Raw genomic sequence first — 17,650 nt, forward strand, 5'->3', positions numbered from 1 at the left:
GTGTCACATGTTCTTACCCCAATAAAAGTGAAACAAAACTGAAACAAAAGTATTTCAGTGTCCTTATTTTATAGCAGAGTAGTGGAAATATTGCCCAGTACCAGCCTAAGTCTCTATCCAGGCTTTTGGGAACTGCTGAGTTGCCCACAGTGGCAAAATGAGCCAATCCGTGAATTTTAGTAACTTGTAGCTGCCACTTGTGAGCAAGTCTCCATGTGATCTGTCTATCAGGGCAGCCAGAAACGTGAGCATGACCCAGAAACACCTTTCAGGTTGTAAAGCAAAGAGCTTATTTGTACAAAGCCTTTAGCTTTGAGGTTTTATCTGTCTGTAGATTGACGGAAAGTATTAAGCAGTAGGTAGCCAGGAAAGTGACTTGAATTTTGTCAGAGCAGGGGCATTTAGAAGTGTAAGACTTAAGGATACATTTATGCACTTGCAAATATGATGGGGCACCCCACGAGTGCTGGATACAAGGATACAGCAGTGGGATCCCCACCTTACAGCCTCACCTTGTCATGGTGGAGACAGACCCAGAGGAGACACAGAGATAGATCACACTCCTTAAGGATAATTTCTGAGCTGGCTTTTGTGGATAGATGTGTGCCATCTGTCTCAGCCCAGACCCAAGTCAAGACCTGAGGCTTGCAGCTACACGGGGGAAGAGCATTCCAAGTAGAGAGAGCAGCCAATGCAGAGGGCCCTGAGGCACAAAGAGGCCAGTGTGCTAGGAGCTCAGGGGTGAGGAGAAGCGTGGTCGACTTACGGGGCCAGAGTGCAGCAGGGAACCAGGGCACAGGGGGCCTGAAGGGCTGTGATGTAGGAAATGGAACAGACAGCTACTGGAAGGTTTGGGGGAGAGAGTGACGTGACCTACAGGTCACTCAGCTCAAGGAGGGAGTGGCGAAAGCCAGAGCTATTATATAGGCTGTTACAAAAGTGCATACGAGACATGTGGTGGTTTGGGCCAGCTCGGTCATGACAAGAGTGCTGGAAAGTGCTCGAATTTAGGATATCTTCTGAAGGCAGTGAAAGCTGGGCTTATGATGGACTGGATATGGTGGTAATAGGAAGAGAAGACTGAAGCTGGGTTTCAAGAGGTTTTATTTGATCAGGTGAATAAACAGCACCATCTGAGAATAGGGACAATGGGAACAGTCGGTTGAAGGGGAAACCAAAAACTTATTAATAGACATACTGAGTGGGAGAGGTCACTTAAATATCCAGGTAAAAATGTCAGGGAGGGGGCGATCGAATACATGAGTCTAGAGCTTAGTGGAGAAATCAGGGCCAGAGATAGAAGTTAAGAAATGTTCAGCATACAAAAGATGTGTATCACCATTGGGTTGGATGAGGTCATCTAGGGAGTCCAGTTCTGTGGAATATGGGCCAGAAAGTACAAAGGTTCTGAGGCAAGATCACACTTGGTGAGTTACAAGGGTAAGGTGGTCACTGTGGATGTGAGGAAACACAGAGCTGTTCAAAGACCAAGGCTGGAATGATGCCAGCATTTAGAGGTCAGAAGAAGGAGGACTCAGGAAGGAAGACAGAGCAGGACCGGCCAGTGAGGTAAGGGGAAACCAGAGTGATTCACCAACACGATGCCCATAAAGTCTTCCAGGGATGATTCAGAGCAGGTGATAAATTCGGTCTGCCCTCTGTGATCGCTACTGATGGAAGAAGGGGTGTATGCTGTTCCCACGATCAATACTTGTTTCTTGGTTTTGAACAGAAGTTAAACGTGGCAGCCTATAGACGGAATCCAGCCTGTAGGTGTGTTTTGTTTGAACTTCAGGGTTTAAAAATATTTTAATTGGTTGCCAAAGTTTAGAAATTGGGAAACTTCACACCAAAATACTGCATCTCTGGTTCTTTTTTTAAAAATCCCCAGGATTTGGGGTGCCTGGCTGGCTCAGTCAGTTAAGCGTCTGCCTTTGGCTCAGGTCACAATCCCAGGGTCCCAGGATTGAGCCCCGCATTGGGCTCCCTGCTCAGCGGGGAGGAGTCTGCTTCTCCCTCTCCCTCTGCCCCTCCTTCCTGCTCATGCTCTCTCTCACACAAATAAATAAATGAAATCTTAAAAAAAAAAATCCCCAGGATTCTCAGAAGGCAGCTGTGTGTGGCTGATTGGCAGTTGCCATCTTCAGTGGGGTCATGAGCTCTTCAGTTTCCCCTCTGCAGCCTGCACTGGTCCCCAGGTTTCCCCAGCAGTGAGTGCGGAGTGCCTCACTCCTATTTCCTCCTGAGTCCTGCATATCTTGGTTTGCACATCTTGTTTAGTGAAAGAGGGAATGAATGAATGAATGAATGGATGAATGAATGAATGAATGAATGAATATTGATTGACGGGGCACCCGGAGCGTGCTCAGAGAGGGGAAATACACGATGACCCGCAGGAAAGCCAGGGCTCAGATACAGACTCCCAGGTCAGGGCTTTGACTTTAAAATCTTTGCTTCGTACATTGTATTAAAAACGTCCTAAAATAGGGGCGCCTGGGTGGCTCAGTCGTTGAGCGTCTGCCTTCGGCTCAGGTCATGATCCCAGGGTGCTGGGATCGAGCCCCGCATCGGGCTCCCTGCTTGGCGGGAAGCCTGCTTCTCCCTCTCCCACTCCCCCTGCTTGTGTTCCCTCTCTCTCTGTATCTCTCTCTGTCAAATAAATAAATAAAATCTTTAAAAAAAAAAAAAAAAAAAAACGTCCTAAAATAAAACCGAAAGTCTGAATGAAAGGAGGAGGGGTCCTGACAACATGCTATTTCCATTTTGAGGAAAAAAATAGAATATTAAATCACGGTAAATGTGTCTTTCTCCTTAAGCTTTGGTGAAAAAATGGTTTCATGAGAAACTGCTACACAGACTAACAAAAGTTAGCATTGCCGCCCAAGGCAAAGTGAATAATAAACAAATGTAATTATTAAAGAATATAATTAAGGTGAAAGTGATATTTAACTCCATTTGGTTTTTAGAGAAAGTAAGTTTTGCCATTTTTCTCTGTGAATTATTTTTATCTATTTTTATGTGTTTTAAACGCAGCTTATTGTAATTATAGAATGTCAGCTGATCATCTCTCTTCCTTCTACTCAGTACCAAAGATTGGAGTTTTTCAAGCCTCCTCTCTCTTGCCAACTCTGATGATGGCGCGTGGCTATCCAGGGCAGGGTGTAGAGATGGATTCTGAAACCAATCTGGGCTCGTGAATTAGACTACAGTGTTTGATTTCTGATGTTTTCTAGGTTTAGATATTCTTCTTATGGTTGAATTATGTCCCCCCTCCACCCAAAAGATGAATTGAAGGATTAATCCCTATCCCCCAGAAGGTGACTTGATTTGGAAGTAGGGTCGTTGCAGGTATTTGTCACTAGTTAAGATGAGGTCCTACCAGAAAAGGGTAGCCCTAACCTAATATAACTGGTGTCCTTCTAAGAAGGGGAAATTCAGACACAGACTCAGAGGGAAGACCATGGGAAGAGAGACACATGAAGACAGACGTCTGAAGCTGGAGGCAGAGATTGGAGGTATGTTGCCATAAGCCAGAGAACAGACTGAGTTACCAGAAACTAGAAGAGGCAAGGAAGCGGTCTCCCATAGAAGTGTCAGGGGGAGCATGGTCCTGCCAACACTTGATCGGACTTGCAGCCCCCAGAACTGACAGGTGAGACATTTCTGTTGTGTTTCACTGCCCTGTCTTTGGTAATTTGTTATGACAGCCCTGGGAAACGAATACAGAGATTATTTTGTCTAACTCTTAATTTTAGACAGGTTTGAATGTAGGTTTCTCGATGGTAGACCTTGTGTCCCCAGGAAGGTGGCATCACTCATACATGCCACGTGTGTGCTATCCCTAAGTAGGACACGGAGGCAGATGCCACACTGCTTGAGAATCCTCCTTCCTTTGCTCACTAAAGGCACTGAAGTGGATTCCACCTGCCCTTCACAGGAGCAATGGCCCTCCTCTTGTCCCAGAAGCTAGAGGTAAACTCTTCCTCAGCATAGAAATATCTTGAGTATTAGCAAGTATCAGGTGCTAATCTTGGCCCCAGAGAAATAACCACAAAGTATCTTTAATGACCCTCTGGTCTTCTTGTGCCCACTTTCGTGTGTGAGACTTCTGTGTAGACGAGAGTTTAACTTGCAGGCCATAGAGAGTTTCTAGAGGCCAACGTGAAACCCTCAGGATCTTGAGATTTGTTGCAATAGTCTGTATTTAGGGAAAAATCCCATAGTTTTTATTAATTCTTAAAGATGTTATACTTCCCTACCATCAGAACAAGAACGAAAAAGAAAGACTAAGGATCCTCAGCATGGTGGTCAGTATCAAGCTAAGGTTTTGTGCCTGGGGAAAAAGGCATGGGGATGGAGTGGGCTGATGACTTGGGGCAGGGACAGGATGAAGAGTTTGGATTTAGATGTGTGGAACTACAGGCGAGTATGGACCACGCATATGGGGTGTTTGGTGGGCATCTGGAACCAGAGAGTTGGCAGAGAAAGGGCACACACCCAGAATGGCGACGGATGGGCACAAAAGTGGGAACTGAATGCTGAGTTGCAGACACCCTTTCAGAACTGATCACTGACCTGACCTAGGAAGGGCCAACACTGAGTCCTGGTGACTATCCACAAAAAGGGAGCGAGGAGAAGAAGAGGTGGCATTAGAGGTGAAACAGGAAGGAAGGTTGCAGTGGTAGAAGAACGAGGAGTGTACCAGTGGGGGAGGGGGGTGGAGAGCAGGAGAGAATTCCAAAGGAGGAGCTGATCAGGCTTGCAGAACAAAACAGAGAAATTAAAGACAATGATGAACAGCCATGCAGAGAAGTTTGGGATCTGAAGTTCAAGTTGTGGGGACTCCTTTGTTAATTTATGCACTCTGTGAATGGTTATTCTTGCCTTTCTGCTACGTGCCAGATACCATGCTAGGTGCTTGGACACAGAGATGAGTAAGACGCAATCCTACCTTTAGGAAGCTTATGGGCTTATACAGGGACACACACTTATAGGGATAAACTGTTATATGGAGGTCTGAATAATGCCAGGAAGGGGCAAATGGCTCATTTGCCCTGGAGGGCAGAAGTCAGATGACAGGGAAATGGACCTCTTACGCAGGAAGTAGAATTGGTGGGTCCAAGAATCCTTAAAGTAGTACCTGTCCTGCACTTTATCATAACATCCGAAATCAGAATCACATGGGCGCACACACACACCGATACCTTGGACGAACACCACTTTTGTTACTGAGACCTAGTAAGTGATGGTATAATGTTTGTAAATAAATACAAACAAAAATATACGTGCCTTGCTTTCTCTCTTTTTCAAATATTTAATTTTAGTACCTAAATTGGTTTATTCCTGGGAGCTTCTTTTTAGAATGTTTTTGACACCTCAATTTGCTAAACTTGTTAAACATGAATATTATTAAGATATTAGGAGATTTAGAATTCATTAGACCAATGATTTATTCTGTAAAAGGAATTAGGAGGAGGGGAAGGGAGGGGCAGCTTTGGAGTCACACTTACCTCTGAGTAGGTCCCTTCCCCACAATTTACAAGTTACATGTGAGTTACGTGTGAGTCGCTTACAGTTTTGAACCTGCATCCACAGCTACAATGGTTGGCTGAATAATATTTACCTTACAGAGTTGTCAGAAGGAACTGATAATACATGAAAAATGCCTGGCAGATAATGGGCTCTATATGACTATATGAGTCGCTTACAGTTTTGAACCTGCATCCACAACTACAATGGTTGGCTGAATAATATTTACCTTACAGAGTTGTCGGAAGGAACTGATAATACATGAAAAATGCCTGGCAGATAATGGCTCTATATGACTACAGGGATTTCTATTGGTAAGGACAAAATTGTCTGAGATACTTTCAAATCAGGCCAGAATTGAGCATATAACTTAAAAAAAAAATACTCAAGCAATTCCTACAAAGAATTTCCCTCTATTTGAAAGCAATTCAAGAACATGAAGTTAAGGTCAAGGCCAATGACATACATTTTTTAGTATGTTTTTAAGAACTGTCCAAAATGGTCACCTATCTACCATTTTCGATTTTGAAATTTTCACCCATACATATGAAGACTAAAATTTTATTTGCCATCAGCCCACTTATAGCCAGCATCCTGTAAATAAGTGAGCAGGATCTACCTTTTTTTATATTTTTGAAACTTAGCACCAAAGAGAGAGCAATAAAAAGTAGTTTCTGCATCATGTGTAGCTTCAGAGAAAGTGAAATAATTTACTTGTCAATTCTCCAATGTTGTATTACACTTCCAGAGTCACACTCGTGTCTCCAATTCCTGCACAGAGCTCCCTTCAAAATAGATTTTGAAATCTATTGAGATTTTGAGAATGGGGCCAAACCACATGGCTGCACAGGCTGTGCACTGCACAACTCCAGGGGGTGCCGGTCACATAGACTGTTGAGAAATGTACCCCTACTGTACAGCCATATTGCGGCAGCCCCATCTGAGAGGCTTGAATACATTCCTGATGAACATGCTCTACCATTCAACAAATACTTATTGAGCATCTAATGTGTATGAGACACTGTTCTAGGCTCTGGGGATACAACAGTGGTCAAAAAAGATACAATCCTCATCTATATGGAGCTTACATTCTAGCAGAAAGGATGGGGGGGTAGATAATGAACAAAAACTAAGTACGGGTATAGTTTATCAGAAGGCGATCATTGTTAGGCAGAAGAGTAAAACAAGGTGAGGAAATGGAATCACAGCAATGGGGAAATAACTATTTGATATAAGGTTGGCAGAAAGGCTTCACTGTCGGCATTTTTGATCTGAAGCCTGAAGGGAATGAGGGACAAGCTGCTCATACAACTGAGGCAAGAATATTCCAGGCAGAGCAAAGAGCAAGTGCAAACACCGTCAGGTGGAAACCTAGTTGGTACATCCAGGGGACAGCAACGAGGCAGGGTGGATGAAGGGACAGGGGTAGGACTGACATCAGGTGACTGGAGGTGAGAAGCAGATCTCCTAGGGCCTAAACAGCTTTCCTAAGGATTGGTCTTTACTCAGGTAAGATCAGAAGCCACTGGAAGGCCTTGAATGGGGGAGTGACATCATCTCATTCAGGTATTGAAAGAATCACGCTGTCTTTGAACAAATTTTTACTATGTAAAGTCTAAACAATTTCCCCAAATACTCTAGGAGTGCTTTTTGTTTCTGTTTTGTCAAAACTAGCAACATGATTTAAAAAATTGTTTCCTTTTTTAAGTTCAGTCGGAATTAACATGTTGAAGCAAATATATTAAATACTTCATCAAGTGGTAAATGCCAAAACCTTTCGTCTCAATAAGCATTACAGCTAATTCGTTTATTCCTTTCTGGATGTTTCAATTTGCAAAACAAGCCAGATTAGTTCCTCACTCGGTTAGAGGGAAAAGAACCTGAAAAGAAAAATCTCAAACATCTCAACTGTGAGGGAGACGGTTTCATGGATTATAAAGGCACAGAGATGGGGTTGGTCAAGGCTGCAGGGAAGTTAGTTGCTCACGAAGCAATTTGCATTTTGTCAAGTTAACCTAGCTTGTAAAACACAATGTTCCAGAATGTTCTGGCCTTCCGGAAAAAATGTAAGCAAATCCACTGTTAAAAAAATATCACAAATGCCATGCATGCTCCGTGGTTTCACTTAAACTGCAACAAGGTAACAGTTGTGAAAAAAGTACAAGTTGTCATCAGTAAGAACTCTGCTCTGTTTTCTGAAATATCTTTTATAAAAGTATTTATACATGTACAATTCTCTTTCCAAAGACCTCAGCAAATCTCTTCTCTAACCACCCACAAATTTGTTTAGTATGTGTTTATGGATGTTTACTCATGGATGCAAATAATGCATAACAAAAAACAAATCAAAACAAAACAAGAATAGCTCAGGCTTATAGTAGACTGGTCTAGATATGCCAACACAGTTTCCTCTTATTTTTATGCATAAAAATATTCCACAGTGTTTGAGAAAATACCTTGTAACAAATAATAACAACAAAAATAATGCCTGCCTCAAACTTGATTTCTTGTAATGTCATGACTAATTTGTATCACTGAGCTATTATCACCCACACCATAGATTCTTAAGAGTTTGGACACATGAAGAGTTGGACGCTTTATGGGTTGGACACGTCTTGCCTATAAAGACAGTCATCAAAATCAATGTCTACCATGACCAGTCCCTACCATGTCGTGCCCTATGCTAGGCATCTGGCATATCTTAGGCCAGTTAGTCTTTTTAGTTACCTTATGAAGTTGGAATTATTATATCAATCTTAAATAAAAGGAAACTGAAATCAAGGAGGTAAAGTAATTTGTCTCAAATGAGAGCTCACCTGTAACCAGACAGAGTTCTTTGATTCAAAGCCCTTGCACTTCTGTCTTAGGCTGGTTCCACTGAGCGACATGGTCTTATTTAAAATATTAAATGAAATAAGATTAAACAGCTTAAGTATGTTGTCATCACACTTTTTCTTTTTAGCTACCACTTTTGAGTGCCTTTTTTAATTTGCCTGTCCTAATCGTAGAACTCGTAATTCTTTTTTTTTTTAAAGATTTTATTTATTTATTTGAGAGAGAGAGAATGAGAGCACATGAGAGGGGGGAGGGTCAGAGGGAGAAGCAGAGTCCCTGCCGAGCAGGGACCCCGATGCGGGACTCGATCCAGGGACTCCAGGATCATGACCTGAGCCGAAGGCAGTTGCTTAACCAACTGAGCCACCCAGGCACCCAAAAGAACTCGTAATTCTTACATCCACCTCGCAAGGTGAATAGACCAGCATGGTGCTGGGCACTGTGCATGCCTGAGCCAATTTCACTGGTGAATATCCTCATTTTACCCATGAGACAAAAAAGCTAAGAAGTGATGAGTGACCCACTCAAAGCGGGGAAGTGGTCGGGTCTTATTCTTGGGTCTGTCTTGTTCTTCTGGCTATGGGCTCCTTTCACATTCTTTACAGTTTGACAACTTTAAAAATAAATAACATCACACTCAAATTGAATAATCTGAAAATTTATAATTCTCAAAGGGAACAGATAACTCAAGGCAATATGTAACTGCTTCAACACTTGAAAATGATTCTACTAGACACTTCTGAAAATGATCTTTAAAGCTTCATATTCTCATGGCTTGGTTCATGTTTTTATGCTAAACATAACCATTCTGGATCCTTTCTCCATGGGTTGGAATCCTCAAACAATTGTGGTCCTGGTGAATCCACAGTGAGGTAATAAATTGTAAGGATCTGGGAGTTGTTGTTTTCTTGATATTCAAGGAATACTTAGCCTTGATACATTGGACATATCTCCCTCATACTTCCTTAACTAATTTAATGATTTAAAAGTTTTAAGAAACGTCCTAAAATGTTGGTTTCATAGTAAATAGGCAATCGGAGAAGGCTTGGATTAATAAAATGAAGGAAGTGGCAATCGGAGAAGGCTTGGATTAATAAAATGAAGGAAGTGGGATGACCTGGAAAATGAATTTCTCATTTCTGACCTGTTTCCATATCTTGAAGTTCTTAGGATCTAGTTTTTAATCTATACTGCTTTTCATAGTGAATGCTTCCATTGGTGACAACCAGAGAAGCAAATACATACTTAGTTTACTTGTTTGACTAAAAGCAAAATAAATACTAATATAAAAATGTGTTTGTACTGTTATACTTTATATTAATTGTGATTATCCATCTATTTATTTCTGTGTAGACAAAATAATTCATACTTTTAAAGTCTAATCTAATAAACTTTTTATGAGAAAAGGAATAAAATAGGGGTAGTTATTGAGATAAATAACATACCTAATTTTCCAAATTTTAACCCTTAAAAAAAACTTCTCTTGGGCTACAAATGTATCCTTCTGCCTTTAGTGTATAGACAAATTGTCCCTTTAAGATGTACTTAAACGTATGAAGTCTTATATTTCAGTTTTGACTTACAAATATCATAAGACGTAACTTTTTAGTTTAAGATAAAAACCATCCCCCAAAACATACCCAAACCTTCAATATCCAAGAACAGGCTAACGTCACTATTCTGTAAACTCACAGCACTAAGATTTCCCAAGAGCATGGATCAACTTTTTTTTTTCTTTTTTTAACTCTTTGGTAAGCTTATTTATATGAAGTTTTGCAGATATATAAATGTTAAGCTCTTTTTAAGCCATGTATCTTATATCCAGTGGAAACAATATCATGATGATGTTAGGACTGTTTCAGGCAATCTGGGATTCATAGAATCCTATTTTAGGGCAAAATAAACCTCAAAGAATTATGGGCTAAGTCACCCCTATTTCCTTCAATTAGAGATTTCATTATAATTCCCCTATTTCTGCAGGTCCAAACCCCACCGGACTCAGTGTATACCTCAGGTTGCTGACCTCCTAAAAAATTTCTTGAAATGGCCAGCTGGAAGCCAGTTCTCCCTTCTATGGATCCCCACAGAGGTCTCTTTCTCCCTTAAGGCACATGTTCCTTCCTGTCCAGTATTATAGTTATTTGCTGACGTGCTGTATTTCCCCTCCCAGATAGCGAGCTCAAGGATGCCATCTTGAATCACATTCATGTCTTCTGTGATCGGTTAACTTACACACAGTGGGTTCTCAGGAGTATTGAGTGTGTACGCAATAATTTCTGTTAGCCATGACAAATTGTCAGAGAGAATGAAAAACCTATTAAGAAGTATTTTAGGGGGCGCTTGGGTGGCTCAGTTGGTTAAGCGACTGCCTTCGGCTCAGGTCATGATCCTGGAGTTCCTGGATCGAGTCCCGCATCGGGCTCCCTGCTCAGCAGGGAGTCTGCTTCTCCCTGTGACCCTCCCCCCTCTCATGTGCTCTCTGTCTCTCTCATTCTCTCTGTCTCAGATAAATAAAAAAAAAAAAAAAAAAAAAAGAAGTATTTTAGGAAACCCTTGGTCAAGAAAGAAAGCCACAAGAGTAGAAAATTCTTCGAGAGGAGAAGCAGAGTAACTGGCACATAAAAGTGACACATTCAATTTCTTCACCTTTATATAACCTCCAGAAGATCAAATGTTAATAAAATATTTATCTTCAGTTGTCACAAGCCAGACTTTGATTTAAAACTCTTGGGTACATGAATGTCATGCCAGACCCAAAATACATCATCATGTATTTTTAATTTAAACATGGATCTGTGAAAAATTTATGTATGCCTGATATAAAAAAAAAGTGGGTGAAAATATCCCAGTAGTCACCACAAACAAGAAAACAGGACCTAGAAACAACTGGAACTCCTCTACAAGTACCACAGAAAACCTTCCATTGGGAAACCCAGACGTGACACGGGAAACGCATCCCCTTACCTTGAGGGAATCAAAGCAGGCAATGACTCTTCCATTCTCCACCTGGCAGCTCTTGGGAGGGTGAGCAAATTTGCACTCCTCATCGGAGCGGGAGCAGGTACCCCTCTGGAACTGCCTGCAGACCTCTAATGTCAGCCATTTTGTGTCTCTGACGGGGGCCACGTTCAAGGCCATGGTGCTCGGGCGCCGGGGATTCTGTTCGTTTCCGTCAAATGATGAAATCAATCCAGGTCCCAGTGATTCTGAAACTACTGTTGTGAAAAACCCCACATGTGCGTGTGAAGGTAAGTGATAGATTGCCTAGTGAAGTCCAATCCAGGAAGCAGTGAGGAGAGGATTTATCGGCAGGCAGTCACTCATCAATCAATATGCCCCCCTTGAAGACTGCAGGCCACAGCAGAAGCACGCTCAGTGTCATCTCTGGCTGTAAACGTCCGAGTCTCTTGACCGATCTGCAGACACAACCGTTTTTAATAAAGTGACTTCAAGATCATGGCACTCCTTGGGAGAATATTCAGTTGACGCTCACAGCTATTGATGGTGCTGGAAAATAAGTCACCGAGATGCTCAGACCTTGGCAGGATTTCTCTTTCCTCCCAGCCTTCCTAAATGCTGAAACTGAGCAATTGGCAAAGTCAGACCATTGAGGTATCTTCATCCACTGTAAGGTCAGGGTAACGTGTATTTGACGGAAGAATGATTTGAACACCACAAGAGCCCAGGCTGCAGTTTCCAGCAAAAGTAACTTCGCACAGGCACTTTGAAATCATGAACCTGCAGGACACAAAGAAAACATCAACTTACACCCAAACTCGCTGGAATCAACGCTCTGACAAACTGTTTCAGCCCTTAACTAGAATTTGCGAAAGTGCAGTTTCGAGCTTCGAGCTTAGAGGCTAGTGAGGAAAGTTATGCATTAGAGAGAGAGAGAGAATACACGACTGCAACCGGATTGCAGAAATGATCTAGGCAGCAGTCCAAAAGTTAGGAATGACTCAAACACATGAGTGTGGCAGACACAATAATTAGGCATTCCGAAACAATCCCATCTAATGTGCCTCATCGCCAAAACAGTGTATTTAGAACCGTGGCTTCCAATTAATTTCACATTTAGGCCATTGATTTTACTGTTGGAAATGCTATCAACAATCATCCGGGTTGTGTCTCTCCTATATAATAAGGGTATTGGCATTTTGGATGAAGCATGAGCCTCTTATTCTTTGCATCCTTTCCAGTTCACAGAGATTTGAACTTAGAAATGGATAGGTAGAAGCTTCCTAATATTTATTTTTAGGTCTCTTAGGCTTCCTCTCTACTGTTCCTATTTGCTTCATGTTAGAATTCCCCTCTACGCTGTAAGCGCTCGGAGGGTAAGGACTATTTGTATTTGTCATTTCTGTGTCCCTGGTGCCTTAGTTCATGGCCATTAGGTCCTCAAAAAATATTGACTGACCGATTTCACTGATGACCGCCTCACTGACTCAAGGGATGAATGCAAGTTAGTTTTAGTTTAGTTCGGTTTAGGTTTTAATGGAGTCGCGGTCTGCTCCATTCCGGGGAAAGCCGGAGTTAAATCACATACCTACAACAAAAATATAATTAGTAAATTCAAGTTTCTAAAATCATCATATTTAGTTGCTTTTAATGTTTTCAAGGATTATGGAATCATTAAAATATTAGAAATTTCCCATTGCTGGGTCCAGGATGAATAAAGGACTGAATATCAGACGCTGATCATTTTCACAGATTGTATGTGCTACAAGCCACATCCACCGCATGCCTAGCCTTGACGTCCTTCTAAAAAAATTTTAAATAAGAACTTAATGGAAACTGGAAGTCGATTATTTAAAATCAGCATTACAAATAAGTTCAGACACTAATAATTTTTGCACGGCTCACAAATGTTCCCTGAAAAAGTAGGTCTCATGGTAGCTAAGTTTTGTTAACTCCAGGTAAACCGGGCCGAACAGGCTTCCTTGCCATAGGGTTTTGTTTTGTTTTGTTTTGTTTTTGTCTGCTCTTGAGTGAGTCTCTAATAGGGGAAGAGAAACAATGGTGTCTCTCAAGCTTATCTGATCATGGAACATTTATTCAGCAGGACACCTCTTGGGACTAGGAGGAAATGCTACTTCATCCCAGTACTTCTTTTACTTGTTAGTAGAAGTGTTTGAATGAGTAATAATTGTATGTGCATGTAAGGAATCTGGCCACCTCGAGAGAACATACCTAACTCCGACTGTAAAATATTTGAGGGGACAGGCAGGCTCCTGCTTGTCTGTTTGGCAGCACTGTCTTCCCAGCAGCTAACATCAGCTCGCTTAACTAGGCAGTTCAAGAAGATGAGTTTAATAACCAAATTTACTCTGGGTCAGGTTTCGCAGACCAGCCTGGACCTGCATCCTCATTACCTCAACCCCCTTCTCTAACCCCGGTGGAGAACAAAGGATGAGGGAAACAAGGGACAAGAAAACATTCCTGCCTGTGTACCCAGTGGAGCCAAGACACTAATAATGAGGTTTCAAATGATAGGTTGGTCGCATCCAGTTTAGATTTACACAATATTTCATAGAGTCCCTGAGTCCTATGGACCAGGGTCTGATGGGATTACAGGACAAAAAAGATGCAGGAGAAGCTCATCCTCCAAGGCAGCACCACCTTGGCCATGGCTTCACGTGCAGGAAAAGAAACAGGCAAACATGTATTTATGCAAGACGGTAAATGAGTAATTACTCAAGTATTCCTAAAACCCACGCAGGAACAATGCTCTCAGCCCAGTCCGGGGATTGGGGTACCCATTTGCTTATACTTTTGGGCAAGAAATCATTATTTTCCTGGGAGAAACAGATTGCCGTTTCTAGTTACTATGAAAATCCAACCAGAATCTAGCTGGTCAGACTTTAGGGAGACGAACTTGCTTTTAAAAGCAGATGAGCCAAGCTTTCAGATGGCCAGAGTCCTGTGTAAGTCAACGATGTTCCAGAAGGAAGCGGAAGTACATCATATTGTACCTCAATACATTGCTATCTTCTCACGAGTCCCCTCTTTCTTCCAGCTTGTTCTGTTTCTATCCTAAAAGTTACAGAGCTACTGTTATCAAAGACACTGCCTCCCTTAGGCCATCACAACCTCCACCTTTTGGAATGGGTACAAGCAGGCACTTGTGGGAATAAGGAAGAGAGAGCAGATTTGAAGGAGGTTAAGGAAGGCCACCAAAGGAGATGGCCAATGATGGGTAAGGATGGAGGAAACCAACTTTTGACACGGTTATCAAAGGAGGAGACTAAACTCTGCTAACACATAGACCAAAATACATATTGGATCTACCAGACTGTAGATTCCCGGGAGGAGGAGTGACATGTTAGGGCTTTGCTCTCCGGGAAGGATGCCACCAGTTACATGTGGCTTCCGAGCACTTGAAATGGCGGCTAGTGTCACTGAGGAACTCAATTTTAAATTTCTATTTATTCTTAATTAATGTAACTTAAACATTGATCCTCAATTTAGTTATTGGAAAACTTTCAAGTGTGCTTGGACTGACTCAAGTACATAAATCCACTTTTTAGTTGTACATTTTATGAGCTCTAAATCCAGATCAAGAATTTCCAATGAATTCAGCTCCTGAGTTGTGCTTTACGTGTGAAATTCACACTGATTTCAAATACTTCATACAGAAAATAAGGTGAAAATATCTCGTTAATCTTGTCTCATATTTTACTACACGGTGAGTTGCTAATATTTTAACTAACTGGATTAAATATTACTATGAAAATTAAACTCACTTGCTTCTCGTTAGCCCCTCCAAAATTCAGAGCTGTATGGAGCTGCCATTAGATTTCTATTGATGGCAATGTCTTCGGAGGCTTTGCATTTTTTTTCTCTCAGCCAACACAGAATGTCGTGGAATGGTGGAAAAGTACCCCGTCCTATGAGCCAGCTTCTAGCCCTCATTTGGCCAAAGTTCCTTCATGTGACCTTGAGTAAGTCGATTTCTCTGAGATCCAATTTCTTTATCTGTAAAATGTGGGTAACGGTTCCTACCTACATGTCACGGTTGCTGCCATGAAGGACAGAGGATGGAGGAAACAGAAAATACTTTGTATACAGTGACATGATTTTCCAGTTCCTTCTGTTTTACGTTTCTCCCAATGCTCTGCTCGTGCAGCCATTTTTCTCAGTTCTTTTTGACTCGTGCTTCAGTTTTATTTCCAACGTCCCAATCAATGCTATGCCAATTAGCTCCTTCCGGCGCAGAACCCAGGCAGAACTCAGAAGTAGTTCCTCCCAGTGATTTCTCTGGCCTGCTTTCTTCACTGGTGTTCCTTTCCTTGTCCTCTTCGGGCATTCGGCAGTCTCGTGTTCTCTCCCCCTCGTGGCTTTCTGAGCCCCTCGGGGAGGAGGAGATGCCCGTGGCCTTGGGGGCTGAGCACTGATGTGGCCAGCCCTCAGTGTCCCTGCATCTTGAAATCCTGCTCCCTAGGACCCGCATTGCCCCCTCTGATGACCTCTCTCTAGCCCACTTTCTGACAGTACCTGGTGATCGTTTTTAAGTATGACCCTCTAATTCTCAACAACTTAACTACTGACTTATCCAACCACCTGCTCCCGGTGTAAGTTCCTCCAGGTTTTGCCCTGTATATGTAATAGACCTTCCCCATTAGTTTCAAGTCCTCAGAACTCAGTTCAGTGCCTGGTGTGAAAAATATGCTCAACAAATGTTTGTCAAACAAACTCCTGATCCCCCTCCAACGAACATCTGCACTGTAATACGGACCAAAGTCTAAACGAAGGGAATAAGGTTCTGAATAGGGAATGTCAGTACCATCCGGAAGCGAAATGCGAGCACGTGTCATTGGCTTACCCTGTTTCTTGCCAAGAAGGTCAGGGGTGAGCGTGAGGATCTGCCCCAGGGAGAAATTATTTGATCTTCAAAACCCAGCATCGTTAGCCCTGCGATTTGCAAAGGGTAATACCTGGGCAAGCACAGCAGCGACTCCTGGGAGCTGGTTAGGATGCAGATTCTCAGGCCCCGCCCAGAAGCACTGACTCAGAAAATCCGGGGGTGGGGTCCAGCAAGCTGTGTTTTAACAAGCCCTCCCAGGGTGACTCTGAAGCCTGCTCCAGTCTGAGAACTGCTGTAGTAGGCATTTCTTGCTGGTCCCCCCGTTTGTACCAAGGGAATAAGGATGTCAGCCCTGAGTTGATCACAGGGTCTTGGGGTCACGGATTCCCACAGAAATAATTGCAGGAGGGCTGGCTGGGTGGCTCAGTCGGTTAAGCGTCTGCCTTCAGCTCTGGTCATGATCCCGGGGTCCTGGGATCTAGTCCTCCATCGGGCTCTCTGCTCAGAGGGGAGTCTGCTTCTCCCTCTCCCTCTGCCCCTCCTGCTTGTGTTCTCTTTCTCTCAAATAAATAAAATCGTAAAAAAAACAAAAACAAAAACAAAAGAAATAATTGCAGGAGGGCTGACTGGGGGCTTCTCCCAGTGGCTGTGTTTCTGATGGATCAAAACACAACTCAACTAAACAAAAGACACCTGAGAGATCTGTCCCAGACAAGACGTCATTCTATGAAAATTACAAGACTAAATTAACTTCGAGCCTGTAGGTTTTGTTCAGGATGAAGCAGGTCTTAGCAGCTCAGCCCTCAGCCCCTTCCTGCTGGTGCTCTTTACAGAGGGGCTGCTTTGTAGCGCCCGGATACAACGAACATCGAGGTTCACCTCAGGACCCATCTTCAAAGGAAAAGCAAGATTGAAGTTCAAGGATAAAGAAACGAAGTTCTGTAGTATTTCCCGAAATACCAAAGGACTTGCTGCTAACTCTACAAAATAATCGCAAGCTATTTTTACAGTCTTTACTTACATGACACTTCATTTTTCAAAATACATTTAAAACTCCTCTAGGTGTTCGATTTGCAGAAAGTTGTGGCTTTGGACTGCATGAAAGAATGGGCTGCTCACGTCTGTTTACAGCTGCAGGAGGGTGCAGCAGGCCCGTCTGGAGAGCACAGCCCGTGCTCAAGCGAGGCGACCTCCCTTCATTCCACACCCCTCAGCTCCCAGACAAGCCTGGGCCGGGGACCCCGGGTGTCCTCACCTTGCTAATGCTTTGGAGCTAGTTTGTACATTCTTGAAGGGGAAAACATCAATCATGCCCGATCTCGAGGCTGAGACTGATCAAAATTTAAGACTGCCTTAAGGAAAACAGTTCACTTTCGGTCACCGATGGCATTTAGCTCTCTGCCAGACATCGGCTGGCCTCCTAGCGAGCTCATCAAAGGGTCCTTGCAAAACAAACCGATTTCTGAGTCAGACAGTCAAGAA

The 17,650-nt window shown here is 42.8% G+C and overlaps 1 protein-coding gene across 5 annotated transcripts in view; it reads right to left on the minus strand.

The window, feature by feature from the left end:
* The window catches only part of MBNL2 (muscleblind like splicing regulator 2), a 156,901-nt gene that overhangs the window by 97,373 nt on the left and 41,878 nt on the right, over positions 1–17,650 (minus strand). For 4 of the 5 annotated variants that reach the window (XM_021696030.2, XM_021696029.2, XM_021696028.2 and 1 more), the window contains exon 2: positions 11,329–12,102. In XM_021696030.2, coding sequence (XP_021551705.1) covers positions 11,329–11,502 — 174 coding nt within the window. In that variant the 5' untranslated portion in view covers positions 11,503–12,102. Of the gene's footprint in view, positions 1–11,328; positions 12,227–17,650 lie in introns of those variants that run through there. The other variant, XM_044913531.1, reaches the window with a different exon arrangement.

This window comes from Neomonachus schauinslandi, chromosome 3 (genome assembly GCF_002201575.2).
Source record: "Neomonachus schauinslandi chromosome 3, ASM220157v2, whole genome shotgun sequence".
Classification (NCBI taxonomy): Eukaryota; Metazoa; Chordata; class Mammalia; order Carnivora; family Phocidae; genus Neomonachus; species Neomonachus schauinslandi.